The sequence below is a fragment of the Zootoca vivipara genome, chromosome 3 (genome assembly GCF_965207765.1).
Source record: "Zootoca vivipara chromosome 3, rZooViv2.hap1.1, whole genome shotgun sequence".
Classification (NCBI taxonomy): Eukaryota; Metazoa; Chordata; class Lepidosauria; order Squamata; family Lacertidae; genus Zootoca; species Zootoca vivipara.
In genome coordinates, this window is record NC_142586.1 from 22,926,756 (window position 1) to 22,949,653 (window position 22,898).

At 44.7% G+C, this 22,898-nt stretch overlaps 1 protein-coding gene across 2 annotated transcripts; it reads right to left on the bottom strand.

Moving 5' to 3' along the window:
• Positions 1 to 3,080: 3,080 nt before the first annotated feature.
• ALKAL2 (ALK and LTK ligand 2) lies at positions 3,081 to 19,827 on the bottom strand. Of its 2 annotated transcripts, XM_035109927.3 has the most exons (6): positions 19,476 to 19,827; positions 16,715 to 17,039; positions 9,385 to 9,438; positions 9,208 to 9,288; positions 5,186 to 5,251; positions 3,081 to 3,715 (listed from the first exon to the last, which is right to left on the bottom strand). In XM_035109927.3, exons 2-5 carry the CDS (start codon positions 16,983 to 16,985, stop codon positions 5,187 to 5,189), a joined length of 471 nt encoding a protein of 156 aa, XP_034965818.1. In that variant the 5' UTR covers positions 16,986 to 17,039; positions 19,476 to 19,827; the 3' UTR covers positions 3,081 to 3,715; position 5,186. The 2 variants fall into 2 exon arrangements, with proteins under 2 accessions (XP_034965818.1, XP_088521808.1); XM_088665682.1 differs by lacking the exons at positions 3,081 to 3,715; positions 5,186 to 5,251 and having other exon boundaries at positions 8,977 to 9,288; positions 19,476 to 19,780.
• Positions 19,828 to 22,898: the final 3,071 nt, after the last annotated feature.

The following is a 22,898-nucleotide window of genomic DNA, read 5'->3' on the forward strand; positions in this document are numbered from 1 at the left end:
TTCTTGTAAATAAGCTGTCTTTCATGACTATGTCAGTTCAAAAGCATGCCAGTGCAAGTAGATAAATAGGTACCGCTGTAGCAGGAAGGTAAACAGCGTTTCCATGTGCTCTGGCACTCGTCACGGTCCTCAGTGCGCCAGTAGCAGTTTAGTCATGCCGCCCATATGACCCGGAAAACTGTTTGTGGACAAACGCCGGCTCCCTCGGCTTGAAAGCGAGATAAGCGACACAACCCCATAGTCGCCTTTGACTGGACTTAACCGTCCAAGGGTCCTTTACCTTTACCTTTTTACCTTCTTATCACCTCTTTGAGGTTCAGTTTCTCATGGTGCAGAGCAGGACAGAGAGTATATGGGTAGAATCCTTTTATGGTGTGCCATACCTTTGCCTGCGTTGATTGCAACTTGGCTTAGAAGAGCTAGCTAGACCCATGGGATTTGAAAAGGTAACTAAATCCTTGATCCCAACCTATTCCTTATAATGTCTGGCCATGATGACAATATGTGACTCCCAAGTTGGCATTGCTTAGCTTCTCTCTTGCCCTCCCCTTCCTTGGAAGAGCATTTCATTATTGCTGCTTCAAAACCAAAGAAAACCAAAGAAAACCAAAGCCAAAGAAAAGCTTCTGCTACCCAGAAGCAAAATCCATAGTGTGCCACAAATGTACTTTACTGCTTCTAGTAAAGGACACTATTGAGTGCAAAACTCCTCCGAGTAATAAATAGCTCAACATAAAACATAAAGCACATGCTGAAGGGTGTTGACGGGGAAAAAATGTTTATCTGTAAATAGTTGAATGTGTGAGCTATTCCTGGTCTACTGCTTGGTGTCAAGCCATGCAGTGTAATAATGAATGGTAGGCTGTCTTATCTTTTAAACAACCAATTATAAAAAAATGTTTGCCAAGATCTTTATCTTCCCACTTAGCAGAATTAATAAATGCAAGCTGCAGACAAGAAAATAGGAAGTTGTCATAATAATTCCTTTGGCTGAGTGTTGCTATAAACAGTGGTTACATATTAGAGTATTTTGCACTGTTTGTACACATTAGGACACTAACATTTCCCCTCTCTCCTACTGCTTCTTATGTCCCAAGCACATTTGCAATATGTATTTATTAGTTTATCTTATTTATTAGATTTATATACCACCCGCCATCATAAGATTTCAGGGCTGTTCATGAGATTAAAACACAAATAAATAGTTAGAAACAGCAAAACAAAAGCCCCCTCCCACAGAAACATTTAAAAGGCTGTAGAATATTAAACAACTAAAGGCCTGATTGAAGAGGAACGTTTTTCACCTGGCACTTAAAGATATATAAAGAAGGTGCCAGACAAACCTCTCTGGGGAGAGCATTCCACAAATAGGGAACCACTGCAGAAAAGGCCACTTCTCATGTTGCCACCCTCCAGACCTCTGCATGATGAATGCAGAGTCCAAGTTGGTTTAAATGGGGAACGGCGGTCCTTGAGGTATTGTGGGTCCTGAGCCTTCAAAGGGAAGCTGAGCTTGAAAGGTAGGGTTTCAAGAGTTACTTTGATTCTGTATAATTTCCGATCTATACTGAGTTAGAATGATATTATATTTGGACCATAAGAATCTTTTCCTTTTCCTTTTTTGGGGATTTGTTTTGTACACTTTATTTTGGAAGATCTGATGTATCTTTTTTTTAAACTTTTCTCAATAAAGTTTTTTTTAAAAAAAGGGAAGCTGAGCTTGAATAGCCTGCATGCTGCAAACCCTGAAAGAAGTGAGGCTAGTAGATCTTGGAGCAGCATGAATCAACTTCCTGTTGATGCTGCTGGACTGGAATGTTGTGTTCCTGGTTAAGGACTAGCATGGGCAGAGAGATTTAATGGTGCTACTAGATAATACTATACTTTTACTGAGTGTTGAGGGCAAACTTTCATTAAAGCATCTAGATTCAGGTAGGTAGCCATGTTGGTCTGATGCAGTCAAAATAAATTAAAAAATTGTCCAGTAGCACCTTAGAGACCAACTAAGTTTGTTCTGGGTATAAGCTTTTGTGTGCACACACACTTCTTCAGATAAGGTATCTGAAGAAGTGTGCATGCACACGAAAGCTTATACCCAGAACAAACTTAGTTGGTCCCTAAGGTGCTACTGGACAATTTTTTTATTTAAAGCAGGAATAGTGGTCTCCGAGATTGGATCCATGTTTTGGGTACCTGTCCCATTTTCCCCAAATAACAACCCTGCTGGATTTAAAATGCACCCCGAGTTGAATTTCATTGCATGCAAAATTCCATAGTTTTGATTTAAAATGCCATAGGAATTTCAGAGGCAAATAGCTATAATTTATTTTAATAGGCTAGGCTCAAGTGCTGCTAGGAATATATTTTTGTTTTGATAAAAATGTTAAGTTTTATTCCTGTAAAGTTTACAGCTGTACTAAAATTAACTGTCATGCTAATTGACTTGAAAATACAAGAGCAAATAAAATAGGAAAAAGATCAGCTTAGCTGTATTGATCCTTGTAATGTTTTCATTGCCTTAGTTTCATAATGTAGCTAATTACTTTGGGTACACCTTGGTTTGTTTGTTTTTTAAAAAACTGCATGAAATACAAGTGGCCACCTGAATCTCCGATCCTGATACACATGGAACACTTTTCTGTGGTTGCTTTCAAACTTCCATTTAAAGGAAAAAACTTTCTGGTGTTGCAGGTATATGGAAATGAATGTTTCATATTGACTGGACCCCAAGGAAACACTTAGAGAGGAGGAACAGGAGCAACATTTACCTTCCATTAATTATAGCTACAGTGTTGAATCGGATAGAGATGACTGTTTTAATAAGCCTTCATAAAGGTGACTTGGCAGGATGGGAACGGTGGTGGCACAGGCAAGTAGAATCATGGGTGGGTTACCATTCTGAATGAACTGTTTGCAAGGATGCTGTTAGCCCAAATGAAGCCCACCTCGGGGCATGTTCTATCTCTCATCACATGAAACATCGCCACTTTGAAAAGGAATTTGATTGTCTTTGGTCTAGTGCAATTCTTTCCCATCTTAAGTACTATAAGTAGGAAGAAGAAGAAGGATGAAGAGCCAAATTATAAACCCAACACTTTATTATGTATGTTATTTACAGTATTTACATATTGCACATTTAGCTGGAATGTTCATACCTCTATTGTACAGGAAAAAGATGGCATTTTAGTGGATGCAGAATCCCAAGTTTTACTTAAAACATGTTTGTCTCTTCCACATGGCATGCAGTTTGCACTCGGTAAGAGTACACCATAACAGATTTATGAAACATTTGTAACCAAACACTTTGAATTGCATGAGCAAGAAAGGTAACCTTCTCCACAGGAAGGCTTCCTTGAAAGTGTCCCATGACGTCTCTAAATGAAACATGTTCTTACTTGGGAGGTTGGTATTCACTGATTTTTTTTGGCAATGCAACACTTCTGATATAGGGTGGCTTTAGAGTATGAAACATTTTAAATTGTTATGGTAGAAAAACTACCAGAAAAAATGCGTATCTGTAAACAGTGGTGACAGAATAGAAAACACATTTTTAAAGATTTTATGGGAAGTCGTCTATCAACTTGCAAAAATAAATCTCTTGTTCACAATGGAATATGTTACAAAGATGGTAAGTTCAATTTCCCTGTTGGTTTCCAAGGCACTTCTCTTGGTTCTTGATAATAGCTTTTTCCCTTGATAGTAGTAACATCTGAAGCTAAGACAAGACAACACCGCCCCCCACAAAATATTAGTTTATCGGTTTTCAAGAGAGCAAAATATTTCACTTTTGTTTTCGCTGCACAATCTGACATACTAAAACTCTGGGCCAGTTACCATTTGCTGTCAAGGGATGGAGATTTAGATAAGTGAGATAAAGCCTTCACAGTTCATGAGCACCAGTTCTTGGATACTCCAAGGACTATACTATATTTTTAAGGTAAAGGGACCCCTGACAATTAGGTCCAGTCATGACCGACTCTGGGGTTGCGGCGTTCATCTCGCTCTTATGGCTGAGGGAGCCGGTGTACAGCTTCCAGGTCATGTGGCCAGCATGACAAAGCCGCTTCTGGTGAACCAGAGCAGCACACGGAAATGCTGTTTACCTTCCCGCCAGAGTGGTACCGATTTATCTACTTGCACTTTGAGGTGCTTTTGAACTGCTAGGTTGGCAGGAGCTGGGACCGAGCAACAGGAGCTCACCACGTCATGGGGATTCAAACCGCCGACCTTCTGATCAGCAAGCCCTAGGCTCTGTGGTTTAACCCACAGCACCACCCGTGTCCCTATATTTTTACTTCTTTTTAAATACACTGATTTCCCTACTTGTGGCAATCATTCCTATATGACAGGCACCCCCAAACTCGACCCTCCATATGTTTTGGGGCTACAATTCCCATAATACCTGACCACTAGTCCTGTTAGCTAGGGATGGTGGGGGTTGTAGTCCCAAAACATCTGGAGGGCCGAGTTTGGGGATAAGTTGGTGGTTCTAATGTTTGAGGACTGACTACAACATTATTCTTATTTTTTAAAAATGGCTTTATCATAAAAAGAAAGTACAATTTGTTTTGTTCTACAATATTTTATTCACAAGGGCTGAAAAGGATCTTAATCTCAGTGTTGATTCCAAGAGAAATGAATTGGTTTTGATTCCTGATATTGCTTACTGTTGTTAAGTTGGTATTTCAGTAAAATATAAATGTGCAGTTTTGGAGACAGATTCAGCTGAATGCGCATAACGCTCATGTTTCAACTACATTATAACTGTATCATAGACACATTAATCACTCCTACATGTATATTTTTAAGCTGCATTCAAATATGGCATAATCAACCTGTAACTTTAAATAGAGACCCAGTGTCAATACATAGAAACGGATGCTGACTCAGCCCCTGAAAATTAGCTGTGCCTGGATGTGCTTTGTTTTACTATCTGCTAACTGCATACAGCTATGAATTCACCCTTGATGTCTGAGAGTCTTTATGCTGCTTTCCAGTAGGGGGTATCCTTTTATTTATGGCCAGTATTTTGCCAAGTGAAGGGGTGTTGTGTCATTCTCTCTGAAAGGGGAATACCTTCTCCAAAGAGCTATTGCGCAATGCTCATTAATTGTATCAAATCCACAATGGTGATGTTGCTATGCATATACGGGCAGTGTGCAATTGGTCCTTTCAAAAAGCTTACCTTATCCTTCCGTGCACATTGGACTTACTGCCAACCGAGTAAGAAGCCTGGCACATCTTTTATAGTCTAGTGAAAAGATCATAAATAGAAGTTAACAAACAACCCAGCATAACTTGAGGGTGTTTTTTTTAAGAAATATTATTGTAGGGATATACAAGGTACTGCAAGCCTGTTGCAATTCATTTTGAAACCATTTATTTTTAAGTTATAGGTTTGAATTCTTTGCTTAGAAAGCTGGCTGTATAAATGAGACTTTTTTTAAAAAAAAGTTTTTAAAGGGATTTTATATGCTATTGCATGTATAATGCTATGCAGACTGGCCTGGAAGAAAGCACCTCTCAAGAAGAAATGGATGTGCACATGTAAACAGCTAGCTATGAACACGTGCAGGAGAAATAGTTGCAATGCATGCCTGGACAGGTTAGGTATGCAGGATAGCAAATAAAATTGTGATGTTCATTCCATAAAATGAAAATTCTCATTTTCTACTAACAATGAACTAGCAAAGACTGATAATAATCTGAAGCTGAAAACGAAGGGATCTTCAGTTTGAATTTCTTGCCCTTTATTTGAGCCACAGATTACATTTTAGTTGTGTGTACAAAAACGTAATAATGTGAATATTGCTAACTTGTACCTGCTAATGTATATATATCAGTCAGGATTGGTCCAAGCTCATATGACATGTACACTTGGTGGGAAGCTTGAATATGGGACAATGAAATGGCCAGAGTAAGATAATCATATCTCTAGCTTAATAAATCAAGATATGAGCAAGGATTTGATCTGTGCATATAGGCCCTTTGCTCCTCCCTTTCTGATGTGAGCAAGCAAATCAGAAAGTCTTCAGCTAATTACAGTTTTTCATTTCATCTGGGCTAGGATATTATCTCAGCTTTAAACCATGGCTTAATATCATGACTTGTTCCAAAGTTGGTGAGCATAGTATGAAATGGAAAACTGGTTAATTAGAGCCTTGCATACAGAGACTGCACATGTGCAGAGAAAAGGCTTGTTCATTTTACTGTGTGAAGGTCAGCAATGTGTGAAACCTCTAGACTTCATAAAATCTAATGGCAAGGATCGAACTTTTAGGCTGCTTATCAAACTATACCTGCAAAATTCATTCAGGTAATCAATTTTATGTGAACTGCAGCCTGAAAAGAAACTATTTCGGGAGCCTTCACATTTGAATTAAATCATTCTGCAACCTACTTTGAAGGCCAAAACATTAATGTGTGTGTAAAAGCCCTGCTGTTATGGTTTTTGGATAGTACAAAAACACAGTTAATCTAGTAAGGGAATTAATTCTGTGATTGGCAGTGGAATTAGTAATTTTCTCTAATACAGCAAATGACATGTGTCTGACTTGCACATGCAAGTAGTTTTTTTTATGCACAGTTGCCAAGAATAAACAAATCAAAATGTGAGTCAAGGTATTTAAATGGCTGCCAAGTCAGGCTAAGGCTACTGGTGGAACAGACATTAAAGATGTGCCATTAAGTACTCCTCCCTATAGCGCACTAATATAATCTATCAGCTATCTGTTGAAAGGACTGTCTGTTGAGAAACTAAGCAGCCCAAGCAGTGATGTGCAACAGGGTAAAACCAGCTGGATGGGAACTGTTCAATTAGTGTTGCCTCATAACTCTATTAATTTTTTTTTCCAAAATGGTGTGCCTAGGTTAGGAAAAGAAAAAGCCCAAACGCAATAGTTAAGAGTCATAGTTATCATTCTTAGGCTCTTGGATGATGAGTTTACAGTAAGCCTGCAATTTATAGGCAATTAACTTGTGCACATTCAGATTCACATGCATGACGAAAAATAAAAAGGGGCCAGTGTTCTGGGAAAAATGACTTTGGCAATCCCACCCACCCACCATTGAACCCAGTGTGTTTTGACTACCGTGTTTCCCCTTTTTTAATACGTAGTCAAAAAGTAAGGCATGGCAGGGTTTTTAATCGTTTGAGAAATGTAAGACATACCCCGAAAATAAGCCATACTTCTGCGACATGCGGAGCAAGACCACCGAGTGCCCCAGCCAGCTAGCGGGACCCAGCACGGCGGCCACAACAGGAGGAGGAAGCCTGCCGGGTTGGGTCGGTGCCCGGAAGCGGTGGCTGCTGCTGAAGCGCCGATAAAGCGTGCAGCAGTGCCGCACGGAGCACCAAGGGCACAAGCCAGCAGGACCCAGCTCCTGCAATGCCAGCCATGGCAGGAGGAGGAAGCCTGCCAGGTCGGGTTGGCGCTCGGAAGTGGCGGCGGCTGCAGCGCTGACAAAGCGCGAAGCAGCGCTGCACACTCTGTGTGTGTGTGTGTGTGCGTCCGTCTCTTTCTCTGTGTGTGCGTGCGCGTCTCTCTCTCTCCCCGTGCGTCTTTCTCTCTCCCCCCCCCTGTGTGCGCATCTGTCTCTCTCTGTATGTTTGTGATCGCGTCTCTCTCCCCCCCCCTCCCCGACAGAGAAAAGGTGCCGCGCAGGTTCCTCTTTGGCTCATCATTCAGCTGCCCTGGCCTCCTTGCCGAGAGCTGACGCCGCTCCTCTCCCCCTCCTTCCCTTTCCCCCCTCCCCTTCCTTCCGTCGGTCCCCCTCGCGCGCGTCTCAGAGCGGGACGGGTCCCAGCCTCCCTCCTCATTCCCCGGCCAGCGTGAGAGAGCCCGGGGAGCAGCCTCTATTCCTCCGCATGCGCACACACCCGGCCGCCGCCGCCTTCGAAGCCATGGCGGCGAGCGCCAAGCCGAAGCAGGAGGAGAAGCACCTAAAGCTGCTGAGGGAGATGAGCAGCCTCCCAGTGCTCCCACCCAACCACAAGTGCTTCGACTGCGACCAGCGCAGTCCCACCTACACCAACATGACGGTGGGCAGCTTCGTGTATGCCTCCTGCTCTGGCATCCTACGAGGTTTAAATCCACCTCACTGAGTGAAGTCCCCCCCCCCTCGTGTGCACGTCTGTCTCCTAGACAGGTGGCCACCCAGCCTCTGCTTAGAAGCCTCCAAGGAAGGAGAGCCCTTGATTCAGGATGGGGAGGAGGGGAAACGGAGACAATAGAAGAGGCAGAAAATGCGCGCGGAAGAGAGCGCCAAGCGTCCTGAGCCAGTGGGACCCAGTTGTACCGACACTTTTTTTAAAAAAGACACCCCCTGAAAATAAGCCACCGTGTGTTTTTTTGAGGAAAAAAAGTTGTAAGACGGTGTCTTAAAAAAGGGGAAACACGGTATACACGATTTTGGCTTTAGGCTGCCCCTGGAATGTAAGGAAATGCATCATTTTAATAAGTGTGGCATTGGTGTCAGCTGTGACTTCTGCCAGTTAAACAACTTCTTAACAGCTTGTGCATATATATATCCCAGTGCTTCAAACCCATATTTTATACTTTATCTGATGTACTATTAAGTTCCAAGTTACTATATTGCAAACCAAAGGCAAAGGAGTTGACAGATAATTTGCATACAAATATGAGCTGCCTGCAGAAAGTACGTTTTAAGTTGATGGTTAAAGCCATGAGGCCTCTTGCAGGAGTCACAGCAATAGCACTTAAAATATTGTCCCGTGGGTTGCAACTCTGTGTGTGTAATCCAACAGTGTCTGTCTGCCAGCAGAATAACTGCTGTTGACAGAATGGGTTCTCCCACCTGCAAACTCCCAACATCTGCTCTGGGTGGTTGGAAGACCCTATGAAGCAGATCTGTAGGGAGAAGTCTGCTCACATGATGCTGGATGTTGCCCTATGCTTAGGAAATTTAAGATGAAACTCATAGTTCACACTTATAGGTACTGCTGGTTGTCTTCAACTAACCCATTGAAATTAATAACCATGGCTAGCTTGTGTCCATTTCTTCAGTGCATATACCCTTGAGTAAAATTTACATTTGAGTCTCACTATACAGCAGCCTGTTTAATTACTGCAATTCCACAAACTCCTTAAATAAACCGAATAATAATTGCATTGGAAGACGGCTCTTTATTAAATGCAACTAAATGAAATGTCTGGCAATGGATTCTTGTGTGACAGCAGCACTTACATGCAGGAATGGTGCAGTCTCTTGTATGATGGTAAAGTCTATGAAAGTGTTTAGTGCATTTTGGACCAAAATAAAGATGACCTGGGGGAGAAAAGAAGCAGTGGGTCAGTTGAATTAGCACCATAAGAGAATAATTGCGGGCAAAAGTACCATGTTAGAATGTTAAATTCTGCTTACCTGTTAAATGGTTTAAAAACTTGTCTTTCATTCTCAGATCTCTAGGAACTATTTCTGTTAAAAGGAATGAAGAACACTGGTAACAGAATTATCATTCATGTTCTGTACATTTAGCTTCTAGAGGTTTTTCATTTTAAGATGTTAAGCTGGTTGAAAAGAGCAATGGCATTTTCATGGATCTTAAAAACCAAGTAAGTGTAGGCTCATTATTTGCCCTTTGTAAAATTCTCATGTTCTTAAAAAAAAAAAAACAACGCCACCTAGATACACCTAAGCAAGTGTTTATAGCAATTAACGCCCACTGGAATCAGTAACATTTTGAGTAAAAACAGCTGGGATTGAATTTAATTTTTTCACAATTCTGGGAAGCAAGTGCCATTGGAAACAAGTGGGATGGCTTTTGAGCAAAAGCAGTCAGCTTCTGTCCTACTCCAAATGTAAATGTTTCTCGCTTCTAGGCAGCTCTTGTATGCACAAGTTTAAAGAGATTTAGTGGTATATTGGATTCCACTCTGGCTGCCCATCTCTTTCTTCACAAGAAAGAATGCCATGCCTCTTCTAGCTGCTCCTGGCTTAGCTCTTCTGATGTAATTGGGGGAGGAAACAGGACAGCTTAATGGAATAATATGAATGTGCCCTTCATTTTGGAATTCCAAGTCCATGAACATCTTTTGTTAGTTTGAATAACACCTAATATTATTATTCTCACTATCACTATTCTTCCACCCATCTGACTGGGTTGCCCCAGCCACTCTGAGTGGTTTCCAGCAGACTTTTAAAGAACACAATAAAACACCAAATACAGTGGTACCTTGACTTACGAATGACTCAACAACTGAATTTTTCGACTCACGAATGGGGCAAATGGCCGCATGTTTACGAATTTCTCGACATCCGAATGGAAACCGCAGCGGTTTTAGATAGGGTTTTTTCGACTTACGAATTTTTAGATAGGGTTGCTTCGACTTACGAATTTCTCCGTTTCCAATGCACTCCTATGGGAAATTGCGTTTCCAATGGCGCTTTTCGAATTTTTCGACCTACGAAGGTGCCTTCGGAATGGATTAAATTCATGAGTCGAGGCACCACTGTTTTTAAAACTTCCCTATACAGGGCTGCCTTCAGATGTGTTCTAAAAAAATCATATAGTTTATCTGTTTGACATCTGATAGGAGGGAGTTCCACAGGGCGGGTGCCACTACCGAGAAGGCCTTCCGCCTGGTTCCCTGTAAGTTCACTTCTCACAGTGAGGAAACCGCCAAAAGGTCCTCAGAGCTAGACAATGGGAGTGGAGACGCTCCCTCAGGTGTAGGGCTTTAAAGGTCTGCACCCACACTTGGAATTGTGCTCGGAAACATACTGGGAGCCAATGAAGATCCTTTAGGACCAGTGTGATATGGTCCTGGTAGCCACTCCCAGTCATCAGTCTAGGTGCCACATTCTGGATTAGTTGTAGTTTCCAAGTCACCTTCCTAGACATTCAAACTGCACCATGTTTGTGCATCTGAATTGAGCTGTTGAAACACAGGTGCCACTGCTTAGGTATGTGATGATTAATGGGAGTGTCAGTAAAACATGCAAATCTACTGACATGTCATGTTCATGTTAAAGAATTTTGCATTATATGGTTTTAACACATATATTTACATATACAGATGTATGTTGTTGTTGTTGTTTAGTCGTTTAGTCGTGTCCGACTCTTCGTGACCCCATGGACCATAGCACGCCAGGCACTCCTGTCTTGCACTGCCTCCCGCAGTTTGGTCAAACTCATGTTCGTAGCTTCGAGAACACTGTCCAACCATCTCGTCCTCTGTCGTCCCCTTCTCCTAGTGCCCTCAATCTTTCCCAACATCAGGGTCTTTTCCAAGGATTCTTCTCTTCTCATGAGGTGGCCAAAGTATTGGAGCCTCAGCTTCACGATCTGTCCTTCCAGGGAGCACTCAGGGCTGATTTCCTTAAGAATGGATAGGTTTGATCTTCTTGCAGTCCCTTCATGGATCAATGCCTTGTCGTGGCGAAGGGGCTTGAATAACTCAGAGAAGCTATGAGCTATGCCATGCAGGGCCACCCAAGATGGACAGGTCATAGTGGAGAGTTTTGACTAAAGGTGATCCACCTGGAGAAGGAACTGGCAAGCCACTCCAGTATCCCTGCCAAGAAAACTCCATGGACAAAGACAACAGGCATATACAGATGTATAGACAGCCATAATGAAGAACCTGGAGTTTGGCATAACAGAATCTGTAGTGTCCTGTTTAGTTCCTAAGCTCAATTCCTCTCAAATAATTGCATTTTGTTATCCAGAGCACAAATGTTCATCAAGCGCGGTCTGAGAAACTGACTGAATAGGAGCATATTTTCAGGAAATGTAACCACAGTATGGTAAGGGAGGACAACATAATCTACTTGCTTCTTATTCATGTGGTTTGCTTCCCCACGTCTTGTATTAAATGAAGGGGAATGCAACTAGTTTATTGAAATCCTCTTTAGCTCCAAGGCTGTCTCCTTGATTTAGTGTCATATTTTATTGCTTTTTGTTACTTACATTAAGACATCCGTGTTGATTGCACTTGTCTTTTTTTTTACCATAAATGAATGCCTAAGTGGCCTTTGAATTCCCTTGTTGCATTTAAAGTCAGAACTACTTCCAACTGGATCTGATTCACTGGTAAGTTTTAGACATTCTCCAAATTCACCATTTATTTACTTCTAAGTAAATATTTACTTCGAAGCATAGTCAAGCTCAGTTGAATTGACCTTATAATATTTGACCTAATTGTGTCATGTGCCACATTAAATGCTTAGACGTTTCTTTCAAAAGTGCCTCGGGACAGTCAGGCAGTAGATGATTGATAGGTAGAGTTCTGGCTTGTAGTTCCTTGCAATGATAGCGAGACTGCTGGGGGGGAAGCCTTTCAGAAGTTGGCAAGTTGCTTCAGCACAATTTTATTTCGTGTAGAACAGGTTCTACTTCAGCTGTTGTGCTCCAATTAAGTGCTGCACAGTGGTTCTACACCTAGCTCAAGCCATTAGGCAGGTTTTCAGTGGGAAATCTGTTTCTAACATAAGGTTACCAGGTGTCCCCGTTTGCCGGGGACAGTCCCCAGATTTACAAATCAGTCCCCATACAAAATCCATTGAAGTTGAAAAGTGACCCCAGATCCATTGAAAAAAAATGGGAAATTTATTCTAACACATTCCTCACGAAAGTTGTCCAAAACATGAATAGCACCAGGTTAGGGAGGGCTGATACAGACTGTGATGGATTCTATGATTTCAAACTGCAGCTGGAGTCATATTTTTGAGTGCTCCTCTATTTATTTAAATACAGTATTTAATATCATTCATCCGCCTGCATGCTAAAAGAAAAAGAAAATCTTGTACAGGGAGAAATTTAGATGACTGTTCTTGATGGGCCAGTTTACTGGGTGAAGGGGTGTTTTCCATGTACCCTGTTTCTCCTAAAATAAGATGTAGCCATAAAATAAGCCATAGCAGGATTTTTAAGCATTGAAGGAATATAAGCCATACCCCAAAATAAGCCATAGTGATAGGCAGTTTAACTTTGTAGGTTAAACTGTACCATGCTTAATAAAAAAATAAGACATCCCCTGAAAATAAGCCATAGTGTTGTTGGTTTTTTGAGGAAAAATAAATATAAGACGGTGTCTTATTTTCGGAGAAACACGGTAGCAGAGAGACAAATGCTCTGACCTATATCTAGCACAATATGCAATAAATCCTAGAAATTTACAGGCTTCTACATAATAGGCCGGATTCAACTTACAGATTCAATTAATGAGTCAACATCCAGCACAGTTGGGCAGATGCTGGGGCTTATACACTCTGGGAGAGACCATTGGTGCTGATGTTTACCTTGCCTGGACCTCCTGCAGTAATTGCCACTGGTTAGGTTGTATTAGTGCCAATGCCACTTAAGCGATTGTATTGGTGATGGTGGGTTTCCTAGGAGAGGTGGGCATTTGTTTGATTCTGATCAGTACTGGACAGCCGCCATTTTATATTTCTCATAACGCAACGGTGTAGAAATTTGCCAGGTGCTCTGGAGCGTTGCAGTGTAGGGAATTTTAAATGGTGACCACCAGGCACAAATTCAAACTAGTAGCCACTTTTGCTCCCCAAGGAAGAGTGTTGGTGCTGCTGGGTAAGCCCACAGGGGTGGGCTAATTGGCAGCACCACTGCCATTCACTGGTGCCAGAACGACCCAATTGGAGCACAAGGCAGGGAGTCTGCATCAGCACCATGGCTGTCCATCAACAGCACTGATGGGTCACTCAAGCCTGGTACCTGCCCTAGATTTCAGGGTTTTGCATAGTTCCTTGCTTTTCCTGTGACTAGCTGAATTGTGTATATTATGCATATATTGTGCAAAATTGTGGAAATTTATAAAGTAATTCAGCATTTTAAGTCAGAGAATGCACAGTATTGTATACAACCCAAAGCAACCTTATTACTTTGAGAATTTACTTTGAAATGAGCTTGTTTAGATCTGGATGCAAATCTTATTAAACATTAGCTGACATTACCATATTATAGTGGCTGACAGGACTGGGAGGGAGGAGCTGCACCTTATTAGAATAACTCCTGGTAGATTGAATCTACACTGGCATGTGGAACCCTTGCAAGTGAAATTTCACTTTCTGAAAATTTTAACACCCACTGCCTGGTTATTATTGCTCAATAGCAATGGTATACTTGAGTACTGTGCTTAATGAGAACTCTCTGTAGGAATTCTCACTTTGTCACTCTTTCAAGGAAAACCTCCCAAGTTCCAGATGCATCAGAACTTGGGATGTTTTTCAGTATATAACTTTTTTCAGCCTTTTGGAATCTCCCCCTTTCTTTTCCTGTTGTGCTTTATAGCCATTTATTTGCAGCGGGGAGGGGGGAGCAATTCGGTGCCACCCATGGGGTGTGGTCTAAATCTTCACCATTCCTTTAAGGTGCCTCCTAAGCAATATAATACAGTATGTGATTAAATACTACTCAAACAGGATCCAGCAGATCAACTATCTTTGCTCTAATTGGCAAGTATTTATGATAAGCCTAAATTCCCATTTTCAAGGGACTTACATGTGCAGTCTGCAAATCTTTTAGTATTGCACATAAGATTTGACAGTGCAATCCTGTGAACAGTGCAATCCTGTGGATTCAACCCCAGGAAAGTACAGACAGGAATTGTAGCCTAATTGTCTAAAGCCAAATTTCTGAAATAATTTACTGCAGAATTGAGCCCCCTACAAAGAAATGCTGTTTCAGAGTAGCTAAGCCAAATAGTATGATTTTAAACAAAGTTCCAGTGATATAAACATGACTAAAATTGGCTAATTTTTTAGTCTGCAACTAGTCCTGATTTCTGGTCTTAAACAGTTCTTAAACAGAAATTTTGACATTGGTAAGACTTTTCCCCAGAAACATGTTTGTGGTGTCAAAAACACAGGCATAGAAATATAATTATAGCATTTCTCAATACATAACAGAGACAAATCCAGCCAGTACAAGCACTATCAAACCCCATTGATTTCTGAAGAGTAGCAGCCAAGAGAGAGAGAACTGCTTACATTTCAGCAATGAGTATGCTGCCACATTTTCTGCATACCTTATGTATATAACACAGCCTTGTTTGGAGAATTGGGGTGGGGTAGCTGCTGTTCTGGTTTAGAGCATAAATCAGTTTTGGGCAGCACTGATGGGCTGGCCCTTGTATCAATCATGAAGCACCTCCCTCTTAAGGGCTGGACTATGTGCAGTGCTGATTGGTTTGCCCTTGTGCCAGTCACAAAGCTATCTCCCCTATCTGAGCAGATTTCAGAGTTAAACAATGTACAACCACGGGAAATAAACAAGTTGGATGCCTAGAGGGGACCAAAACAACAACAACAACAAAAACAGTTGGCTGTCTCAAAGCCAGGGAAGGGTGCTTCCAAGCTGGAGGTTGTTTTCTGGTTGATAAATTAAAGCATGAGGAGTGGAATACAGCTTGCAATGCAGCCGAAAAAACTGTCATGCTACTCTTTCAAGGTATGTCTACAAGTAGCCTTAATAAGTTCACAATTGGAATATTTTGTCATTTTTTTTGTAAAGTGTTCATTTCTGTGAAGCTTACAAAGAATTGCATAGCACAAACATTGTATTGAAGACTGTTCTAAACAACGGATAGCAGACATGCTTCAAAGATCTTCCTCAGATAAGTTCAAAAAAACATTCCCCACGAGAAACTGACAAATATTCATTCAACCAATGCAATTTAGTTGCTAAGGGAGTTTTTCCAGGTGTCAACCAAAAACTCACCTGCAGTCAGCGGTTTAGAACAGGGCCATCCAACAGGTAAATCGTGATCTACCGGCAGATCGTGGGGTGTCCGTGGTAGATATATCGTGGTAGATCCCGGGACACTCCTCCGCCCCCCCCCCAAGAAATTGCTCAACAACAACTTTGGTAGATCACTGTTTTTTTTTATAGTGGGAGTAGATCTCAGTCTCTTGAAAGTTGGGCATGCCTGATTTAGAACATTCTTCAATACATACAATACTTGGCATTTGTAATTATATTTTTCCTGCTTTATTGTAAATTTCTCCTCATTAGTATATTGTTACAGTCCTGTGCTTTTCAGGCCCCTTTTCTCGGTTGTTATACAGAACTGTATACTGTAACTACTTCACTCATCTATTAAAATCAATGCAATATAAATTTTCTTAACCTTCAAGATAAAATCTAGAAAAAAAACATTAAAGAAGCAGAAAACCTGTGGGAGACATCCGAGTGACTAGCAGTAATCAGATGTGAATTTGCATAGGAAGTTGCCTTATACTGATGCAAACCAGTCTATTAGGACGGGAACCCTCGAACTATGGAAAACTTTTAAAAAGAAACTTCTGAGAGTTTCAGATTTGCAATTGACTAGACTAGAATAACAGACAAGGAACTGTTAGCGAGCCTCGGAGCACACACATCGCAAAGTAATCTCATTTAGATGATGCTTCTCGGATTTCAACCTATTAATTTGCTCTTTAGCGCCATCGATCGTCGAAGGAGCACGTAGCATGGTTATTCCTCGTTCAACGGGAGCGGAGCTTTACTAGTCTGGCGTTTGCCTTCAGAGCGGTTACAGCACTGAGGAATCCACTGTACAATTAAGGAGGACTGGAGCAATTTGCAAGCCCCCCCCCCCCCGAGATTTCTCAGATGCAAACTAGCAGCTTGATGACCGAGCTCTCCGTTTTGTAAAGTTTAACGCCAAAAGAAAAACGAACGTAACAGGTTGCAGTGTCTTCTCTAACACAATGTAGTTATTATTTGACTTACCAACTCTCTGTTCTTCTGAGTAAGATCCATAATCGGGTACTACTTCCCTTCTTCGGTCCAAAAGATAGTCTTGTTTGTACTGAACCCCGTTCTCCTCGTCCTCCTCCAGATGGTATTTTTTCAGTTCCTGAATGATCTCCATGATTAGGTTTAAGAGGTTCTGCCTTTCCTTCAGCCCTGCGCTAGATTCGGGTCTCTCTTCGCAATGTCCCGCTGAAAGCATCGCCAGCACCAGCCCCACCAACGCAGGAGATCTCAGGAATCTGCCCATGGCGCTTCCGAAGGATAGATGGAGCCACCTTCCGAGTCCACTCCCTGAAACCAGCTGTGGAGGGGAGATATGTGTCACTGCCAGGTGTCACATCAACGCGAACAGCGAGTGGCAAGTTAAAGCAATTATTCTCCCTTCAAGTTGAGAGCGCCCAGATTTTCTAACCTTCTCTCTCCCTCTCTCTCTCTTTTTACTTAAAAGAGGGGGAGGACCCAGATCCCCAGCTGGCTGCGCAGCTCTCTCTGCTCTTTAGCCAAGTAGGATCTAGTAGCAAGAAGAAGGCAACTGAATTTCCCCTGCGGGATTCGCGTCTCACTCGCTTGATACGGAACTCACTGCCCTGATCTTGGTGCCACGGAGTTAAAGAGCGCTTGCTTAGGACAGAAGATGGGTATCGAATACTTTCAACACATGGTGTTGGGGTTTTGGTTTGGTTTTAAAAGCAGTGGGTGGGACCTGGAGATCAACCAATCAATAAACTTTTCACTTCGAAAACAAGGAAGAAGCACAGCCCTATCCCTCATTGAGTCCACAAGCAGCAGAGGGCTAGGAGGGATTTGCAAGAGGAGCTGCTTTCTGGAGTGTTCAGATCAGCTTGGCAGAAGACACCCTTCTGAGCGCACGGCTTCCAAAGCAGGACCTGAGCGCCAGCGTTGAAACTCCTCCTTGCCTGTTTGGCACGCGAGGGAGCCTTGCACGAAGGGAAGGGCTTACTCACCCCTCTCGCTTAACTGGGAAGAGCCCCAAGAGTGGGAATCAATGCTTCTAAGCCAGAGGCGGTGCCACCGAATGGTGAAAGGGCGCCTTGAGACGCCACTGCTGATGATGCTACTTTACTCCGGAGCCTTTACACCAGGGATGAGGTCCAGCGTGGACCCTCGAGATGCTGTCGGATTCCAACTCCCATCAGCCACAGACAACATGTCCAATGGTCAGGGGGTGATGGGAGATGAAGTCCAGCAACTGGGGCCGCACAGGTTCCTAACCGCCCGCCTCGCACCAAAGGCAACCCGCCTCTCCCAAGTCAGCAGCCTGCCTCACAGCCTTGCTTGTCCCCCCCCCCCCTGCTTTCTACTGGAGATCGGCATGGCTTTATATGAAAAGCGAACTCTAGGCGCAGGGGAAGCAAAGGGGATTCCGCCCCTCCTCTTTTCCTTTTGGAAACTTGGAAACCTGTTTTTGCGTAAGGAGAGGCAGGCCGAGGAAGCAAGAAGCAAGTGCAAAATGCCAGGCAGGTAAATAGAGTCTTGCCTGGAAAAGTCTGGCAAGCTTTCACGGCATTCTGCAAGGGGGTGGGGCCCTCAAGAGACGGCTGCCTATCAAGTCTACTCGCTCCCTAAGCGCTTGGCTAGCCAGCAGGCTGCCTTGATCCGAGAAGAGCTTGGCCGCTTCTTTGCTCTCCCTAATTTGATGAGGAAATATGGTGGGGTTTCCCCTCTTCGCTCGGCAAGTAGCCTAATTTATCAAGTGGTTACATTTACATCCGAGGGCATACGTAGAGAATCCAAAGTGGGACGCGCAGGCTCAGATGCTCTGGTCCAGCGGAGTAGGAACTTGTGGCACTCCAGATGTTGCTGAACCCTCGACCCATCATCCCTGACTGTTGGCTGGGGCTAATAGGAGCTGGAGTGCAGCATCCGGAGGGCCGCAGGTCCCCCATCCTCGACCTAGCCTAACCCCCCTCTCTCCGCGGACGCCAAACCCTACGCAGGCACATCGGCGGGTCTGGGAAGCGCCTGCCCCTTCGGTCCTCCTCCACGTGGCTTGCGGGTGCTCGAGGAAGAGCAGCCTTCGCTAGCCTGGTGCCTCCCAGATGTCTTAGGTTTGCGACTCTCCGCAGCCAGCGCATCTGGAAGGCACCAGGCTGAGCAAGTCCGGCGTGGAGAGAGCGAGAGAGAGGTATGAACATCTGGCTGGCTGAGAGCGACCTATTCATTCGAAAAAGGCGGCTCAGTCCAGCCAGAGCTGCCTCTGCACTTCTCAGCCCCGTCGATTTCGCGAAGAGAAGAGCCAAAGATTCCATCCGTTGAAATCAAGGCGATTTCAAGGAAGCGCTTTAACTTTGGCTAGGACTTTCTTCTCTCTCCGTTCCAAGCGCGGCTGCTGCGCTCCGCTTCTCCTCTTCCTCCTCCCTGCCCCACCCCCGAGAAAGACGGCGTGCAAACACTCGCTAGGCAAAGCCTCCTCCTGCTGCTCCTTGGCGAGCGGGGCGCCACAGCCCTCTCAGCTCGACCCTCCTCCTTGCCGGGCGGCGGCTTGGTGCCTCGGGCTCCCTCCCCTCGCTTCACTCGCCGCTCAGCAAGTGAATCGGCTGGCTGGGCCGGCGAGTCGAGCCAGTTGAGCAACACCTTCCGGAGGTGCTCGAGCGCAAGTACGCCGCCGCCTCTGGCCAGAGAGCGGCTGAAGTTGGCGCGAGGCGCGCGGTTGATCCCGCTATCCGGGCGCGTCCGCCCTGTCGTCTCCTGATCCTTGAACGCTCGGGAGCATTACCTGCCTCCGTTTGCCCTTTGACGATGTGCGTGTGCGCGTCACGGGGTGTCCCTCCTCGCCGGCCGGAGCCTCACTTCTCTCGCCGCGCTCTGCCTCCTTTCCCGGCGCGCACGCCGCCCGGTCTCCCTCCACCTACTCCATGTGCGCGCTTTTATAGAGGCTTATATAGGGTATCCGCGAGGTGGCCGCCGCCGCAAGTCAGACGGTATCGACTTGCAAGTGGGTGGACGGCCGGCTCCCCCAAGTCCCGCTCTGCAGCCCCTCGAGCGCCGCCGCTTTCTCGCCTCGCAGCCACTGAAGTTCTCCCCTCACGGCTCCCCCGCCCCGGTCCCTTCTTATGCTGCCTCCCCGCAGACGTAAAATGAGTAGTCCCGGCTCAAGCGGGGGGGGGGGAGGGAAAGAAGGCAGGAAAGGGGGGGGTCCAGCAGCCCGAGTTTCTTTAATTAGAAACTCCGCCTGAAATATTCATTTCTTCCCCCTTCCCAACCACCCCACCCCCCGGCTCGCCCGCTCGCTTGCTCGCTCGCTTCCCGCCGTTTCCTCGGGGCGCGCAGCCTCCCTCGCGCACTTCTCGTCTCGGCCCGCCCGGAGGGCTGCATCCCTCTGGCATCACTGCCCGCCAGCTTGGGGGGGGGGATTACCAGCAGCGGCTCGTGGGCTTGGCCGCTCGCCCCGGCCTGGCGCGCTTTGCGTTCGGTGGGGCGGGAAAGGGCGGGGTGCGAAGACGAGGAGCCGGGTTTGGTTTACATTATCTAATCTTCCGGAGCGAGAAGCGGGAGATCGATGCCGTTCCCACTCGTCGGAGAGAAGAAGAGAGACTTTCCCTTCCTTGTGGCAGGAGCTGTAATGCGGGCGACCGTGAGGTTGGGGTCCCTCACAGCCGACGGATGGGACGAGGACCCCACGCGGAGAGAGCCTTTGCCACTTACAATGTCGCAGGAGACAGTTCTGACTGGATTCTACCAAGCAGAGGAGCCAACTCCTAGGGGCAGAGGTCCCTTCAGGCCCCCCCAAAATATTTGAGGGGGCCACCGACCCCGACCCCAATTGATGGGCGTTGCCATTTCAAAAGCCTTTGCACAAAGTGTCATGCGATCGATTATGTGGGGTTGGGGCTTACCTGCCCTCCCCACCCCTGGCTCCAATATTTTATTCAAGTTCACACCCCCTGCCACCAAGGGACCCTGCTGGCTTGTCTTCAGAAGTGACAGTCAGGACTGGGCTTGGTTCTGGGAAGCCCACAAGCAGGGCAGGAAGTCGGTAGTGCACAAACCCTAGCAGTTGTGTTCAGTGGCTGCAATCAGTTGGAAACATAAGACAATAATCCAGAAACAAGTGAAGTAATAATCATCAACCAAAGTGCTTCAGAGCATTTGCAGAGTGCCTTTCTCTCTTCAAACAAATCACAGCAGGCCAGCCTCAGACAATAACGTGCTATCAGAAGATAGGTTGGTATTGTCCTGCCAACTCATTTGGATGGCTATTATTATTATTTTGCCTCAAGCTCCCAATTATTTCATGTTGTGCTTGACCCACACACCTGTCCACACAACCTAATGTTAAAAAGAAGAGCTTAAAGGACTTTGAAACCCGACATGCATTTTATTTTCTAAATAATTAAGCACTATCTTTGGATGAAGGGTGGCGTAGAAATTTCATTAATAGTAATAGTAGTAGGTAGTAGTAGCAGTAGTAGTAGTAGTAATAATAATAATAATAATAATAATAATAATAATAATAATAATAATAATATATCATGGTTCAGGCCCAATGCTTTGGCACAATGGCACCACAGACACAAGTTGCACTACTGACATGGGGAAATTAGCACCTCATTGTTTGGGACACATACTGACTAAACCAGGCACCCCCAAACTTCGGCCCTCCAGATGTTTTGGACTACAATTCCCATCTTCCCCAACCACTGGTCCTGTTAGCTAGGGGTCATGGGAGTTGTAGGCCAAAACATCTGGAGGGCCGCAGTTTGGGGATGCCTGGACTAAACTATATGAAAATCTTCACTTCTCTCACGAGCATTTATTTATTCTCTACTTTTTAGGAGAATCTTGCAAAGCAGCAGTCATGGTATAGGATACCAATAGAAAACCCAGTATTAAAAGCTGAAAATCAAAACACCACAAAATTTTAAGACAGTTTTAAAAAGCAACCGTTTGCACAGTGCACCATAAAACACAAACGTAAACAGAATAAAACAGCATGAAAAGTCCAGCATGAAAAGGCTGGCCTTGTTTATTGACTTGATTACAAATGAATTAAGCTGGCTAAAGGATACTGTATGAAATATGTAACTCTCTCCCTTCCCCCACCTTAAGGCAGGGGTCAGCAACCTTCTCCAGCCGTGGGCCGGTCCACCGTCCCTTAGACCATGTGGTGGGCTGGACTCATAGCTGCCAAGTTTTCCCTTTTCTCGTGAGGAAGCCTATTCAGCATAAGGGAAAATCCCTGTAAAAAAGGGATAACTTGGCAGCTATGGCTGGACTATATTTGGGGGGGGGGAAATGAACAAATTCATTTGCCCCACAATTAACCCAGAGATGTATTTTAAATAAAAGCACACATTCTACTCATGTAAAAACACCAGGCAGGCCCCACAAATAACCCAGAGATGCATTTTAAGTAAAAGGACACATTCTACTCATGTGAAAACACACTGACACGGGCCGGATTGAGAAGGCGATTGGGCCGCATCCAGCCCCCGGGCCTTAGGTTGTCTATCCTTGGCTGAGTAGGATTCGAACCTGGGTATTCCCATGCCTCCCCTTCATGGATCAATGCCTTGTCGTGGCGAAGGGGCTTGAATAACTCAGAGAAGCTATGAGCTATGCCATGCAGGGCCACCCAAGATGGACAGGTCATAGTGGAGAGTTTTGACTAAACGTGATCCACCTGGAGAAGGAACTGGCAAGCCACTCCAGTATCCCTGCCAAGAAAACTCCATGGACAAAGACAGCAGGCATATAAAAGTTATGACGCTGGAAGATGAGCCCCTCAGGTCGGAAGGCGTCCAACATGCTACTGAGGAAGAGCGGAGGACAAGTACAAGTAGATTCAGAGCTGATGAAGCGGCTGGGCCAAAGCCGAAAGGACGCTCAGTTGCGGATATGCCTGGAAGCGAAAGGAAAGTCCGATGCTGTAAAGAAAAATATTGCATAGGAACCTGGAATGTAAGAACCATGAGTGGAGGTAAGCTGGATGTGGTCAAAAATGAGATGACAAGAATAAATATCGACATCCTGGGCATCAGTGAACTAAAATGGAAGGGAATGGGCGAATTCAGTTCGGATGACTATCATATCTACTACTGTGGGCAAGAATCCTGTAGCAGAAATGGAGTGGCCCTCATAGTCAACAAAAGAGTGGCAAAAGCTGTAATGGGATGCAATCTCAAAAATGACAGAATGA